This window comes from Stegodyphus dumicola, chromosome 6 (assembly GCF_044657685.1).
Source record: "Stegodyphus dumicola isolate Sdum_Otavi_A_Nest chromosome 6, ASM4465768v1".
Lineage (NCBI taxonomy): Eukaryota > Metazoa > Arthropoda > Arachnida > Araneae > Eresidae > Stegodyphus > Stegodyphus dumicola.
Genome location: NC_140773.1, coordinates 191,238,769 through 191,253,552, shown reverse-complemented (window position 1 = coordinate 191,253,552; position 14,784 = coordinate 191,238,769). Strand labels below are relative to the sequence as shown.

The 14,784-nt window shown below is 31.6% G+C and overlaps 1 protein-coding gene across 3 annotated transcripts in view; it reads left to right on the top strand.

The window, feature by feature from the left end:
• The window catches only part of LOC118192972 (uncharacterized), a 57,169-nt gene that overhangs the window by 24,973 nt on the left and 17,412 nt on the right, over positions 1-14,784 (top strand). For 2 of the 3 annotated variants that reach the window (XM_035364002.2, XM_035364000.2), the window contains exons 3-5: positions 7,448-7,592; positions 11,193-11,312; positions 11,453-11,653. In XM_035364002.2, the coding sequence (XP_035219893.1) occupies positions 7,448-7,592; positions 11,193-11,312; positions 11,453-11,653 (466 nt within the window). Of the gene's footprint in view, positions 1-7,447; positions 7,593-11,192; positions 11,313-11,452; positions 11,724-14,784 lie in introns of those variants that run through there. The other variant, XM_035364001.2, reaches the window with a different exon arrangement.

Here is a 14,784-nt window from a genome sequence, read left to right as displayed (position 1 = left end):
GAACATCAGTGAGCATTCTTGGAACCCATCGGGAACACAGTTTGTGATAATTCAAGCGGTCAGACACAATTTCGAACAAAACAGTACGTGAAATTTGTGGAAATGCCTCTGAAAGAGTTGTCATTGTGAAGCGTCTGTTCTCATGAATTGCTTCATCAACTTTCCTTACCAAATCATCGGTGACAACAGAAGGCCGACCACTCCGAGCCTCGGCATGGACGTTTGTTCGACCTGCATTAAATATTCTTACCCACTTTATCACCATTCCATCACTTATCGCGTATTCACCGTAAACTTCTGTCGCTTGACGATAAATTTCGGCCGGTTTAACATTCCTCGCGTTCAAAAATTTAATCACGGCACGAATCTCACAGTCAGCGGGAGAACTAATTGTCTTAAACATTTTGAATGTGCACAGCAAACTGAAAACACAACATAGAGCAACCAAAATGGTGACAATTGAAAGTCAGTGAACAAGAAAGACTAGTGCGCATGCATGGGACGCCTACCACAGTGCTGCGACGACGCTAGAATGAAACGGTACTTAGTTTCCGAATACGCTACATATAATTAAGATGAATAAATTGCATTCATCTTGATATAATTTATAATATATTCTACTTTCTTGTGTTTTTAAGTGCAGATAATAATTTGAATCCAATATTGTTCTTCTGACAACTCTTAATTTTTTTAAAATCTGATTGCTGAGCTCTATGTTAGTATTCTACTGGTGGGATAATGTTGCAAATGCCATTTTTTTTAATTTTTCATTCATTTATTTATTTATTATTGTTGTTGTTTTTCATTTTTAGCTTTTCTACTGTTGATATTACTACTTGAAATTGATTAGAAATCTACTTTGTACTATGCATTTAATTTGCATCTAATGTTGTGTAAACCATCTTAGCTGTGAGATTTGGAAAATCTTAACATAAATTCTCATATAGAAGCCTGAGGTAATTTATTATCATCTTTTATATGAATATTTTTCTTAAAATTATTTTAGTACTTATCAACTAAACCTCCAAACCATTATCATGAATATTTCCTCCTCTGTCTCTCTTTTATCTCTAAATACAAGGAGACTCTAGAACTGTACTGAAAATAATTAATTTTCATATTACTTCATCTGATATTAATTTCACACATGCATTAATGCACTGTTAACACATTACATGTGACTATTTTTATATGCGATGTGATTCTTATATATACATATATGCGTAAAATATACACATCTAATATTATCTTGTTTATAGTTTGTAGTTGAAAATAATAAAATTTATTTGAAATTAATGAAACACTAATGATTTCATAAATGTAAATTCATCAAGCAGAATAATCAAATTAGTTTTCAATCAATTTGGGTATGTATGTGTTCTGTCAGCCATAAAAGTGTGCTGATATCTCGTCAAAGTTGCACTAATTATTTCTGTGGAATTCTGAAGGAACTGATACTTCTTTATTAAATAAACAGTCAGTAGTCGACTGACTACTGGCTGACAAGAAAGACTAGAAAATGGCTTAATTTTTCGCTTTGTAAAAAGGTCTTTGTTGATTTTTCCTGGGCCCTCTCATTGTACTGAAAATTGTGTGTAGCATGCTATAAGTACAAACTTTTTGCAGGTACTTGTACCAGTGTATTAATTATTTTGTCAGCCACATTCAGCTGATCACATTATGTCCATTAATACACACTTATTTGATGGTAGGATCCCATAAATCTGAAAATAATTCCTTGTTTCCTATTCTCTAGAAAGCAGGTTCCAAATTTTAATAGTTTCTCCCCATCCAAAATCCAAGAAAAATACAGAATAACAGTTAATTTATATCCTTGTCTAATAAAACAAAAAGTGGCTTTGAGAATCAATTGGGGTTACATCAAATGAAAGCCGGGATATAATAAGTGTGTTGTTACATCACACTTTCTATAACTGATGCTACATCACACTGCTGGACAACAGTTTTATGGTTGTTGGGATAATATGTAAGTATTTCAAATTGTTTTGACAGTTTGCTACGCGATGAAAAATGCCAATTTATAGGAGTTTTGTGAACATTAGTGTCCCCAGCATATTTCTGAAGTGGAAGTTTTAAATGCATCGATTTATGCAAGAAATGGAGCAGAATTAACTCCTGTATCAAAAATTTATAAGGAGTTGTTTTCCAGAGCTATGAATTCCAGATTAGACTTCGTAACAGAAATGCCTTATTGCAGATCTCTGAATTTATCTTTCTACAGAAAATGGCACTAAAGTTTTAAGATTCTCAGCTGTGTCAGAAATTAGAGAAAGTCTGGTTTTACTGAGTAGCAATATGGAACATTTCTTTATTAGTGATGAGGGAGAAATAAACAGAATATTGTTATTTGCAACAAATAATGGATTACAGTGTCTAGCTAGTAAATATTACTTTGCTGATTGAACTTTTAAATTTTGTTGCCATCATTTTAAACTAGTATTCATACTGATTGCAGGATCACTGCTGATGAAAACAGCAGGGTATCCTTCTGTATATGCTCTTCTGCCTGATAAAACTCGATTGACTTATAAAAAAGTGTTTTTGGCTTTAAAGCAAAGAATAACTTTTAGGGAGACAGAACCTTGGAAAATTAATTTTGAAGTTGTCTTAAAAACTTTAAATGTGTTTCCAAACACTTTAATTAACATATTCACTGCCACACAAGTTTGTAAGAAAATTTTCTTTAGGCTATGAGCACTGCTATGTCATTCATCATTTGTTTGTGATCATAAGAGTTTAGAACATCTAGAGCAAAAGATTTTTGGGATACAAATTCAATTTAGAATCTTTCCTCAAGTACGAAGTAACTAAGAAGGAGTGCTATTCAAAAATTATTTCTCTTTTTCGAGATATATATATTTTTTTTTATTTCAAGGATGATGTATCTAAGGTCAAAAATTATTTCTTCTTTTCCAGTTTTTTTTTTTTTTTTTTTCCTGTAGTGAAAAGTGGTGAAAATTGTTTTCCCAACTTTTTGCCATGTCTAAAAGGAAAGTGAAAGAGTAATTTTTAGTGAATCATGTAGCAGTGAAGAAGAAAATAGTTGCGAGGCTTGCAAAAGAAAGAAAAGTGGATACAAAGAAAGCACAATTGAGTTTAGTGAACGGAAGGAATTTAGCTGTCAGCAACAATAATTTTTTTTCTTTCTTTCACCAATTAACAATCATTTTTTCAAATATCTACTTTACCTCCTAAGTACTCAAAGAACTGTCACCCCAATACAAATAACATGCCTTGATCAGAATTATGGCCATCAGCCAAATATGGCAATATAGGTCTGAGTGCTCAGTACAAAGAAATGAGTGTAAAAATTCATATTCATATATGTGCTTCTCTAACCCACTTATCTCCACAAAGCATTGATAAGAATTGGCTGAAAATAATGGAGGATTCTCTTACATCTGACCAAATTAAGAAATTTAATGAATGTACAGTTCATCAGTGATTAGATAATGAGTATATGGAAGCCATTTGGAATTCCTATGCGAAAGACATAGAACAACAAATCATGTAGAAACCTGGAACCCATAAATTGAATAATGTCATAAAAAGTCATATTTAAATATCTTGGAACTCGTACCGAAATTAAGAGAAGAATGCCATTATTATAATGTTCTGAGATATTGAGTAGAGATGAAAATTTCTGGGTAAAAGAGAATATAACAAGTTGGATGAGTGGTAAAAGCAACTGTTATGGATTTTGAAGATGGTAAGATCACTGTTGGAGTTTGTGAACATTGAGTCATCTTTTGCATTTATGTAAGATAAGGTTTGGCTAAATGACGTGGAAGTAGTGGCATTTTATATGACTTTTATTAACAAAACAATTAACATGAGGATAATATGTACAAAATGAAAAGAAGTAAGATGGAACTAAGATGAGAAATTCAGTCTGTGGCATCATAACAACAGAGTATCATCTCATTATCAGTTCTTTCAGTTTCGCACTTCAAATTCTGTCATCCATGCTTTCGTCGCAGTGTCCCAACGCTCATCTACGTCTCAGTTTCTTCGCACAGCTTGGAGAAGTATCTAGCTGTTGCAGTTGCCAGTTTGGGATATCGGTAAATGTAAGAAGCCAATGACTACATTTATAATATCTGAATTATTTTTTTAACCCGCAAGTATGTGCTCCGGGTATCTTATACCCGGGGGCATATTCTTTGACCCTTATCTTCAAACCCCTTTCCTGGAAATGGGCGAAACCTTTTGTAACTGAATTCAAGGTCACATTCTTGAAGCTAGGATGTCCGGGGAGGGATTCTTTGAATATTTTTCTAGGAATTGTACCGTTTGGGTATGTAACACCCGCGCGCCTTCTTTCGTTTCTCAAATTTTCACCTTCACTTTCTTAGGTAGTCAGCATGGGGAGGCATCAAAGCTATAATAAAGAAATGGAAAGGTTGAAGAGTATGCTAGAAATCATTTCAACAGATGATGAATCGTTTAGCGAAGAGGAGGAAGAATTAATAGATGAAAATGCAACAGTAATCAATCATAATTCATCAACAGACCGATACAGACACTGAATTAGATAGTGAATCAGAAAATCAATCAAATAATGAAAATTATGTTGGTAAAAATGGCTTGATATGGACGAAAAACAAATTCCGAAGGAATGTTAGGACTAGTTCTAAAAATATTATAATAATATATAAGTTAGTGGAAGATTACTCATATCAACGGCGGCAGCAAATCATGCTCCCTTGAAACTAAAAGAAAAAATAATTTCTGGAGATTCAATATGAAATGACCATCTAAAAAGATGGAAAACATTTATAGAAGATGCGCTGAGTGCCGTAAAAACAAGGGCAGAAAGACACGGTTTCTGTGCGAGAAATGTAATATCAGTATTTGTGTGGAGCATATGCGTTCAATCTGCCAGAGATGTGTAAAATAATTGTAAACTAAGCACTTCATTTATTATTGAAAATATTCTAAAGTTCACCGTTTTTTACGTTAATCCACATTTATACTCGTATTTATATCATTAATCCAATTTAAAATGTGTTAATTTCTTTCGGGTATGGCATACCCAGCGCGCGCTTTCTCGTGGGTTAATAACAGTAGTTTTCATTTAAAACACAAATGTAATGATCTATTCCTGCATTTCTTTAGCCCTAAAATAACATAAAAAAATTTTAACTTTCCACCAATTCAGACCCCCAAAAATTGGTAATTAAATGTTATATTACATAGTTTCTGTCTCCCTTCATGTCTAAATATGCATGTATTTGTGTATATATTTTTGTTTATTTATGCATATATTTGCATATAGTCTTTATTAAAAAATAGGATTTTTGAAACCAGTAATTGATTTTATAAGTTTCTGCTGTTTAAAAAAAAGGCACCACCATTAAATTATCGTTAAAATTGTCGAATGTAAAACATCATATCCTAAGGTTAGACATCTGTTAAAAGCATAACCTTGAAATATTACTGATTTTGTATCAGCATCATGTATTTTTTGTATGAAAATGTCGAATTTTGAGCCAAATGAGCTGCATTTGCAGGAACTTTTGATTTCCTTCCTTAATTCGAGGAAATATGCGGCTGAGCTGCATTGACTGCTTGTCGAAACATATAGTAAGGCTGTCTTAAGTGAGAGAAGTTGTCATGAGAGGTTTCAAGCTTAAGAAAGGTTAATTTGATGATGAAGAACGGAGCAGAAGGAAGAAAGTGTACAGGGATACAGAATTAGAAGCATTATTGGATGATGTTTCGTACCAAGCATGAGTAGAACTTGCAGTTACATTAGGAGTGACTCGAAAAGTAATTTTATTTTGTTTAAAATCATTGAGAATTATTCAAATTCAAGGAAATTAGGTTCTATATGAACTGAAGCCAAGAAACTTTGAATGCCAATTTTTTTGCAAGTGAAGTGCTACTGTGGGCACAAACCAAAGGGTTTTTTCTATTGTATAGTCATTGGTGATGGAAACATGGATCAACTATGATACCTTAAAAAGGAAGGAATCATGGGAAAAAAAAATCATGTGTAATTGGTGGGATCAGCTTTGTGCCATGTAATGAGTTGCTCAGACCCAAAGAAACCATTACTGAGGCTTTCTACGAAGCACACATTGATGAAATTGAATAGCCACTCAAAGAAAAATGCACCCGTTACTGCTCGAGACACAACAAAATTATTCTTCTACATGATAATACTTGTTCACTTGATGTGGCATTGGTCAAAACTTCACATAGAAAGTCTTCTGGAAAGGTATTCCCTTTTTTAAGCAGATTATTCAAATAGAACTTAACTGAAGTAAACATGAAAAAGACAGTGTATAAAAAGCAGTTTCAGTTTTGAGGAATCTTTTTTTTTTTTTTTTTTTAATGGCAAAACTTGAATATCTGTATTTCAAATGGCATGTTGTCCAATAAATTTCTTTTAAATTTAATCCCTTTATTTGACTAATTTCTTCCTAATTTCAGTTTAATATTTAAAAACATAATTTAATGTAGATGTCTTAAAAGGTTTTGAGTGTAATCTGTATAATGGCTCTTATTTAAGTCTTGGGTACTTTCTGATTATCCATAACCCTATGACAAGTTACCAACTGATTGGTGACTTTGTGAATTGCTGAAAAAACAGTTGCTTGGCTATCTCTAAAGCTCATTGGTACCATTGCGTCCATAAATAATAGTATAAAGATGCATTTTATAAGAAATAGAAAATTTATGAAAAAAATATGTATGGCCAGTCTTACATTTTTGCATCTGGTGGATGCTGTTCAGGTGTAACCTTCTTCATGGTGTTAATACTTACACAATTCACTTAATAAAATATAATTTCAAATATCAGTTGTGTAAATTATCATCATCCTTAATGAATTATACACATTCAGTAAATGCAGTATTTGATTTATTAAATTTCAGGCACTAAATAAATAAATCATTTTTCATAATTATTATCATAAAATGTTTAAATGTCTTTCATGTATAAGTTTTTGAACATGATTTACCAAAAGAATACATCTTTGAAAAAAATAACAGATCTTTGAAAATGGCGTAACAGATCTAATGAGACAATGCCTGCAGTGCCCGAAATCTGCTTTCTTGACCATGGGCCCCGGGTTGCGTAAGCATATGCCCTGAACAAGTGGTCAGCTTGTCTCAGGACCCCCGGTGTTTAGTCTCCAAGCGAACTTGGTACTCATTTTATCGACCCAAGAGATGGAAATCAAGAGATGAAAGGCTGAGTCGACCTTTCCCAGCCCGGGAATCAAACTCCGGAGAATCAAACTCCGGACCTGTGGTGCGCTAGCCACTGCACCATCGGGTTTTTGCAAGAAGTAATCTAATGTTAAAATGGGAGTGTGGATAGCAAAAAAAGGTGAAATAAATTTTTTTAAAAATTATATGTGTTCAAAGAAGTATATTTTATTTGAGGTGTACTACATGTAAGCATTTTTACTTTTAGGCTGATCTTTCCTGCCGGAGTACGCTTACAGATGTTGGGACCATTCTTACCAATGGCAATTATGTCACGCTCAAATACATTACAGATAATAAGAATCTTGCTCGAAATGGTTTTAAATTAATTATAACTTCAGTCAAGAGACCAAGTATGACATTTTAAATCAGTTATTTATTTAGTATTTTAATCATGCATATAATTTTAGAATATTGATCTAAGGACTTTTTTAGTATATTGGTATTAAAGACTGTAAAGAAAATTTTGAAACATAAAAGCTTGGTATATGTAGATACCAAGCTTTATGTTTTGAAATTTTCTTTTCTTTCCATTTATTTCTTTAATATGCCATAAAACTGTATAATGGTAAGTAGACCATAATGATTCTTCTCTTATATAATAATTTTCCTTTACAGCAGAGTTCTGTTGCACAGAATTTCATTTTATAGTAAAAAATGGAGAATGCTTTTCCCCTTTTTTAAAGGGAACTCGTGTTTGAATGAACAACCTAAAACTTGTGTTGTGCCTCTCACATATATCGAGAATAAGTTTGGCACCAACTGTAGTAGAAATTTGTGCATGGCTTGAATGCATGTGCATGGCTTGAAATTTGTGCATAACCAGATAATATTCCACACATTTTGTTTGGAATTCAGCCAATTCTTCTGACGAAACGATTGTGTTACGAAACTGAGTTTGGGTGTGCATGGAATGGAATTCGCTGCAGATATTAGTGATATTTATCAAATTGGCTGCGTTTGAGAAGATGAGGACTCCTATGTTTAAATTTGCGGTATTTAAATTACAGAAGTTTTCTCAAGTTTAGAAAAATTATGGTAGGTTTATTCTCGTTGTTCAGATAAGTGAAATTTTATGTTATTGTGGTTGCAAATATAAATATGATTAGAATTTTATTAAATATATTCTCAAAAATTCTGGAATGGTATTTAAATTTGTAGATGTTGAGTATACATTGCTATGTCGGAGTCAGTTGCAGTCAGGTGTGAAAAGTAAGAATATTTTGCTCACAGCATTACAAATTGTATGGAGGAAGTAAACAGTGGCGTGCGGCACACTGCACACCCTGGCAAAATTATGAGAGACAATAATTTTCTGCACCTTTCTTTATATGGTATATAATAAATATTATAATATATTCAAATATTATGTTAATTTGCTTGCTAGTATTCCCGCAGTGCATGCGGTTCTAGGTGCTGCACCACGTAGCGCATTCAAAAGCAAACATAGGAAGTTTTGATGTATACGCACTGTGCACTAATAGAAAATCATGCTTTATATGTATGGGCTACTGGAGAAGCACAGCATACTGTAGCACTGAGGCAAGTGCAGCTATTTTTCCTGCACTTGGCATTCAGAATCATCCGAAGGTACGATTCATTAAGAGTTGTATTAGAGCGAGGACTTACGTGTTGAAGCGCTTTTGGTTTTTGAACTGATTAACTGGCCATACGATTTTGCAGACGATTAATGTTTAAATTTATATATTGTAAGATTTGTTTTTATGGAAATATAAAAGAAGTATTTCATCAATATAAAGGGAAATGTTTCAGTGTGGTAAAATAATTTCAGTGATGTATTATATTTATATAAATAATTCGCTGAAAAACAATTTTGTTTTGTTAGACAAAAAAAGAAACGAATTTTAACAGAACAGTCCAAATTTTGCTATTCATTGTGTCTTACAGACAGTATATAAGTTATTATCTGTCTAACACTATATCCCTGGTTTTGTTTTTAAAAATTGTCAAGATGTTTTTCGCAGAATATATGATTTCTAAATGTTAAAAACAATTAATAAATATAATTTAATCCACTGACCGAACAAGAAACAGTTCGTTCTAATGTGCCAGCGTGCAGTTAAATCCACTGCATGTGGAATAGATGTTCGGTCTGTCGGCACCAATGAGCATCCTGATGTCATCAGGCTGATGATGAGGCACCACAGCGGTGGGCGCTGTGTGGTACTACGTTTGATTTTGAGTTGGGGGTGTGAGAATAAACTGTTTGCTCAAACGTGCGATTGGGCGGCAGTCATGGCAGGAGCGTTGAATGGGACGCAGAAAAAAGTAAAAGACATTTTCCAGAAGCTATGTTTGTGCATTGTTGCGCACATGTACTTAATTTAGTTCTGTTGCAATCTATATTGTTTATAAAAGATTGTAAATTATTTTTTGCAACAATTTCTGGCATAGCCTCATTTTTTTGTGTCTACAAAAATAAATTATGTTTTAAATGAAATTATTAAAAGAAAATTTCCAAAATTAGCTACAACACGTTGGAACTATTCATCTCATTTGGTAAATACCATAAAAAGTGAAAGGCAAGGCCCATCTGATTTATTTGAAAATATTGAGAATCCAGAAAGCTGGGATAACAATACAATTAATATTGCAATGAGTTATCACATGTTTTTTGAAGAATTTAACGGTAATTTTCTCCTAAATGTTTTTGCCAAAGTGTTTAGTTATACTGATGTTCTATTTGATATTTTACAAAAAACTAACTTAGATATAGCATATTCTAGTCAAAAAGTAGAGAAAGTAAAAGATGCAATTCAAAATATGCAAACTTCTGTTGCATTTGATGAAGTTTATGAAGAGACTATTTCTGTAGTGGGTCTCCCAAATTTAAAAAAATGTCATGTAAATTTACAAAACTCAAGTGTAGACAAAGACCAACATTTTAAAAATTTATATTATAAAATAATGGACACTATTTATTGTCAGTTAGATGTCCGTTTTAAAAAATTAAATTTGCTCAAATTTTTTGAACAATTGAATTTCAGTTTTTTAAGAAATATCAAATTAAATTTCCGGATGAATGCCTTAATACGTTAAAGAATGCTTATGTAAAACATTTAGATTTTGAGTCATACCACGAAAGGAATTTATCGAAACTTTTCAATATATAATGCTGAATGATTTGACAGATGCCCTAAGTTAAGTAAATAAATTGGCACATTTAATTTGTACAATTCCATTCTTATCTGCTTCGGTGGAGAGATAATTTTCAGATTGAAAAGAGTAAAAAATTATGCACGCAATACAGTGAGCCAGTATAGATTAAGCAATTTATCTCTAATAACAATAGAAAAAGAAATATTACACTTATTACAGTCAAAACCAGAGTTTTATGATCATGTAATTGATGATTTTGTTAGTAATATGGATAGACATATGAATTTTGCATACAAATTAATAATAAAAAGTTAAAGAAGTGTTTAATGTACATTTTTATGGTTTTATTATTATTGTTGTTGCTCTCTGCACACCCTGCATGAAAACCTACCGCATGCCACTGGAAGTAAAAAATATTTGATAAAATAAATTAAAAAAATGTATAAGGAAATAAAGCAAATAATTTGAAGAGAGGTTTTTCATTGGAAGTTTTAATAAATTTATGCAAATGTGATCTATGAAATAAACCATTTAATAATTACAAAACTTTAGTTAAAGTATAGGTAATTTTTATGAGTATCTATTCCAATTTATTAAAATTTATCCAATTCTATTAAAAATTAGCTTTATTTTGTATCATTGATGAAGGGAAGAGTACTTTTGTTTAATTTCTTATAATTATTAATATATAATAATATAGCTTATTTTAATTTTAAAAACCATAACATATATGAGATGAAATAATGCATGATGAAAATATTTTTATTTCTTATGAAACATGTCTGTAATGTTGCATTAAAATGAGATTTAACAAAATATTTAAACAATTTTAGATACAGGCTGTCAGAGTTTCCGTTGTCTGAATCAGTGGTGTATCTCCCAAAATTTAACCTGTGATGGAGTAAATCATTGTGGAGATAATAGTGATGAAACTAGTCAGGCACTTTGTGGTGGTATGCATTTTTATCTTTGAAAATCTCCATATGTTGCCAATAGATATAGGAAAAATATATACTTTAAATAGCTTCTTTGTTCTGACTTCTTCTTCTTCTTCTTCTTTTTCTTTTTTTTTTTTTTTTTTTTTTTTGTTTAGATGAAAGTGCCACTAAACAAATCTTAGGATTGAATTTTGGAACATTTGTGTCTCTTGTGCTTGGAATTTTCCTGATCTGCTGTGTGTGCGTAGTTGGAGTGATTATATGGGTTTTCCGAAAGGAAGCTGCACAAAGACAACTTGAAACTGAAGCGCAACTTGGTACTCCACATTCTATGGTTGTAGGCCAGCAGTTCCCTAGTAAGACAGAATTCTCTAATCTTTTGTAAAAATTTAATTTTAAAATAAAAACTTTCATTTGCAGTCTTTATATATTTATTATTTGCCTCAATTTTTGCTTTTCATTATTTCTGTTTGTTTAATGCAAAAGTAGCCTTTATCACTTGATGTCATTTTATATGTATTGGGTTTTAATGAAAGTTTCCCACCACTGCAAATATTGTTTGCGCACGCAGTTTGTATTGCCATGTTTAATCAGATTTTACCAAAAGACTTTTGCCATTTAAAAGAAAGAGACTTGCTTTAGAACTTTGTGTTATGAAATTTGTAAACAAAAGGTCTGAAATGGAACTATCATGCTATACTGATGAGACCCACCTGCAAGGACTTTTGGAAGGAGATCAGTGTGCAGCCACTCGAGCTTTCTAAGGAGTTAATCGTTAATGCCATGTCCAGTAGTCACACTATGTATTACATGAACTTGACGTGCAAGTTCAATCTCTGGGGCTGCATGAGCTGACTTAAAGGAGAGACGTGTTCGGGCCTTTAATAATCTGCTTGAATATCAACACAAGGACAAAATTTTGCACTGGGTCGTCACTTGTGATGAAATGTGGATTTACTTCAACAACACGGCGCGCAATGAATTGGAAGTTGATCTGTCTGCACTATCCTTATCTTCAGGGCAGATGTTTTTATTTTATTTGGCTTATAATTCCTTACTAAATGTAGTATTTCATCTCGATGTACTCCGTCTTTGATATGATTTAAATCAAATTCCTCCTCATTATAATTCGCTTCCAATAGCGAAGAAAGTGACACAGATGTTATTGAAAACGAAAAAATTTCGATTGACAAATTAGTCGGTATTCTCGACACAGCAATTATAGGACTTGAACAGTGGAACTTTGTAACTGAACAAGAAATTGTCTGTTTATAGAATTAAAGAGAAAGTATTATCACATAAAAAACGAAGCAACTTAAACAACTTGCATTGAAAGAAATGTTTAATAAAGTAAACAAATAAATATTAAGCTTTTTTTTTTTTGTAAATTTTGATACACTTTAGATCATAATTGTTCTTTATTTCATAAATTAAGGTTTCATATTTTTAATTTTATAATTTCTGCATGCCATCTTACCAGATTTAAACTGATGATTTTTAATCTGGAAAAATCGATAATCCGGAATCGCCGAAGTCCCGACGAGTCCGGATTAACGACTTTTGACTGTATACATATAGTATATAACCATTTGGACTCAAAATCATCTGCATTTTCAGCATGCAAAATTACTTTTAACTGATTGTATGTCTATGTGTCATATATTTAAAATGTTATGTCTTACATTTGTTTTAAAGTTATTATATTTCAGTCAAAATAAACAATGACCGAGTTGGTAAAAATATGTCCTTTTAGTATAATTTATTATTTAATAAGCTTTAATTAAAAAAATTATTACATAATGTTACATCATTATCATTTTCAAAATTTTAATATAGTGCAATAAACGTGAAACAATCTACGTGAAACTTAGTACTCCTCATTCTGTGGTTCATTTTTAATTCTGTTGTTATATTTAGCTTTATAAGAGCATATTAAAAATAAAATACTAAATTTATTTTTATTTTTTTTTTTTTTAACCTTTTTAAAATCTGAGTCAGAACTTTGAAGGAATATTATGATGAAGAATAATATGTAGAAATAATTTTTGGAATTCAGTGATGGCTCTCCTTTCTATTTTAACCCATTGCACTCCACTCTAATTAATGACTTCTATAGTACACCAACAACTCCACACAATATTAGTTACAAGTGTACATATATAATATAAAAAATCTGATGTGTACACCACATGACTTCCTTGTACGGAATATTAAATTATACGCATTTTTTCTTGCATTTTATTTAAACTTATTAGATTGAATTAAACCTACTTCGTCGACAGCGCATAAACCACAATAGAATAAATGCATTCTTTAAAATTCACTTTGTTTACCATAGCGACACTCTGGCGCTAGGTTTACTTAACAGTATTATATTTCATTCATATTATAACTCAGAATGCACAAAATGTATATCATTTAAAGAATTATCTAATCGTTGCCACATGTTCTATTCAAATACTATAATAAAGCTAGAACTATGTATAAAAGAAATTAAGCAAACAAAACAAAAAAGAAATAGTTTTTCACAGACGATTGAGTATTTCTCATTTAATTAATTCAGTTCTGACTTCGCGAGAAGGCAAAAATACATAAAAGCTCAAAATATCTATATTAAAAATTACGAAGTAAATCTCATACGCTTATTTCCTCGAAAAAATTCCAGAAAGAATTAAGCATGATTTAATTGGCAATAATAAATGAATGCGTTATCTTTGTTATTGTGAAGCTAAGTTTCTGTAGATTGGCAACAAATCCACAAGTCTCCTGTTTCAAATGTAAACAAACATCAATGGCCGCCATTAAAAACAGGCTTAGCTGCAATTAAACAACTTTAAAATTGCTGATAATTCTAAACCTATTGCACACAGATTTACTAAAGGCATAAAATCCTTAACCGGAAGATAAAAACAACATAATTCAATCATTTTTAAAGCCAAAAATGTACAATTTACAAACATATAAGAGTGAAGAAACTGAGATCACTGAGCCGGGTAAGAGAGTGGATATATATATAAATATATTTATATACGTTTGGTGCGGCCAATTGCAACCAAAATACGAGGTGCACATCTACATGTTATAGCAGTCCTATATACAAAATTTCAACGTTCTGAGGCTACTCGTTTTTGAGTTATGCGAGATACGTACGTATGCATGACGTACGTACGTTCGTACAGACGCCACGAAAAATTCTCTTCAGAATTAATTTTAAAGCAGTTTTATAATTTTTTTGATGGAAAAGAGTATTTTATTCTGTCCTTACGTACAGATATCACGCAAAAACATCGTTAAATTGCATTCGATAGCGGTCAAAATGGATATTTTCGTTGAAATATGCTGCCTAAAACTTTTCGCGATTACAATACTTCCTTTTTACTTCGTACAAGGAAGTAAAAAAATCCAGTTGCTACAATAAAATATTTATCCCTTAGTGACATTATATAGAACAAGTTTATAAATTTTCGATAAAATGAAAAATTTATGC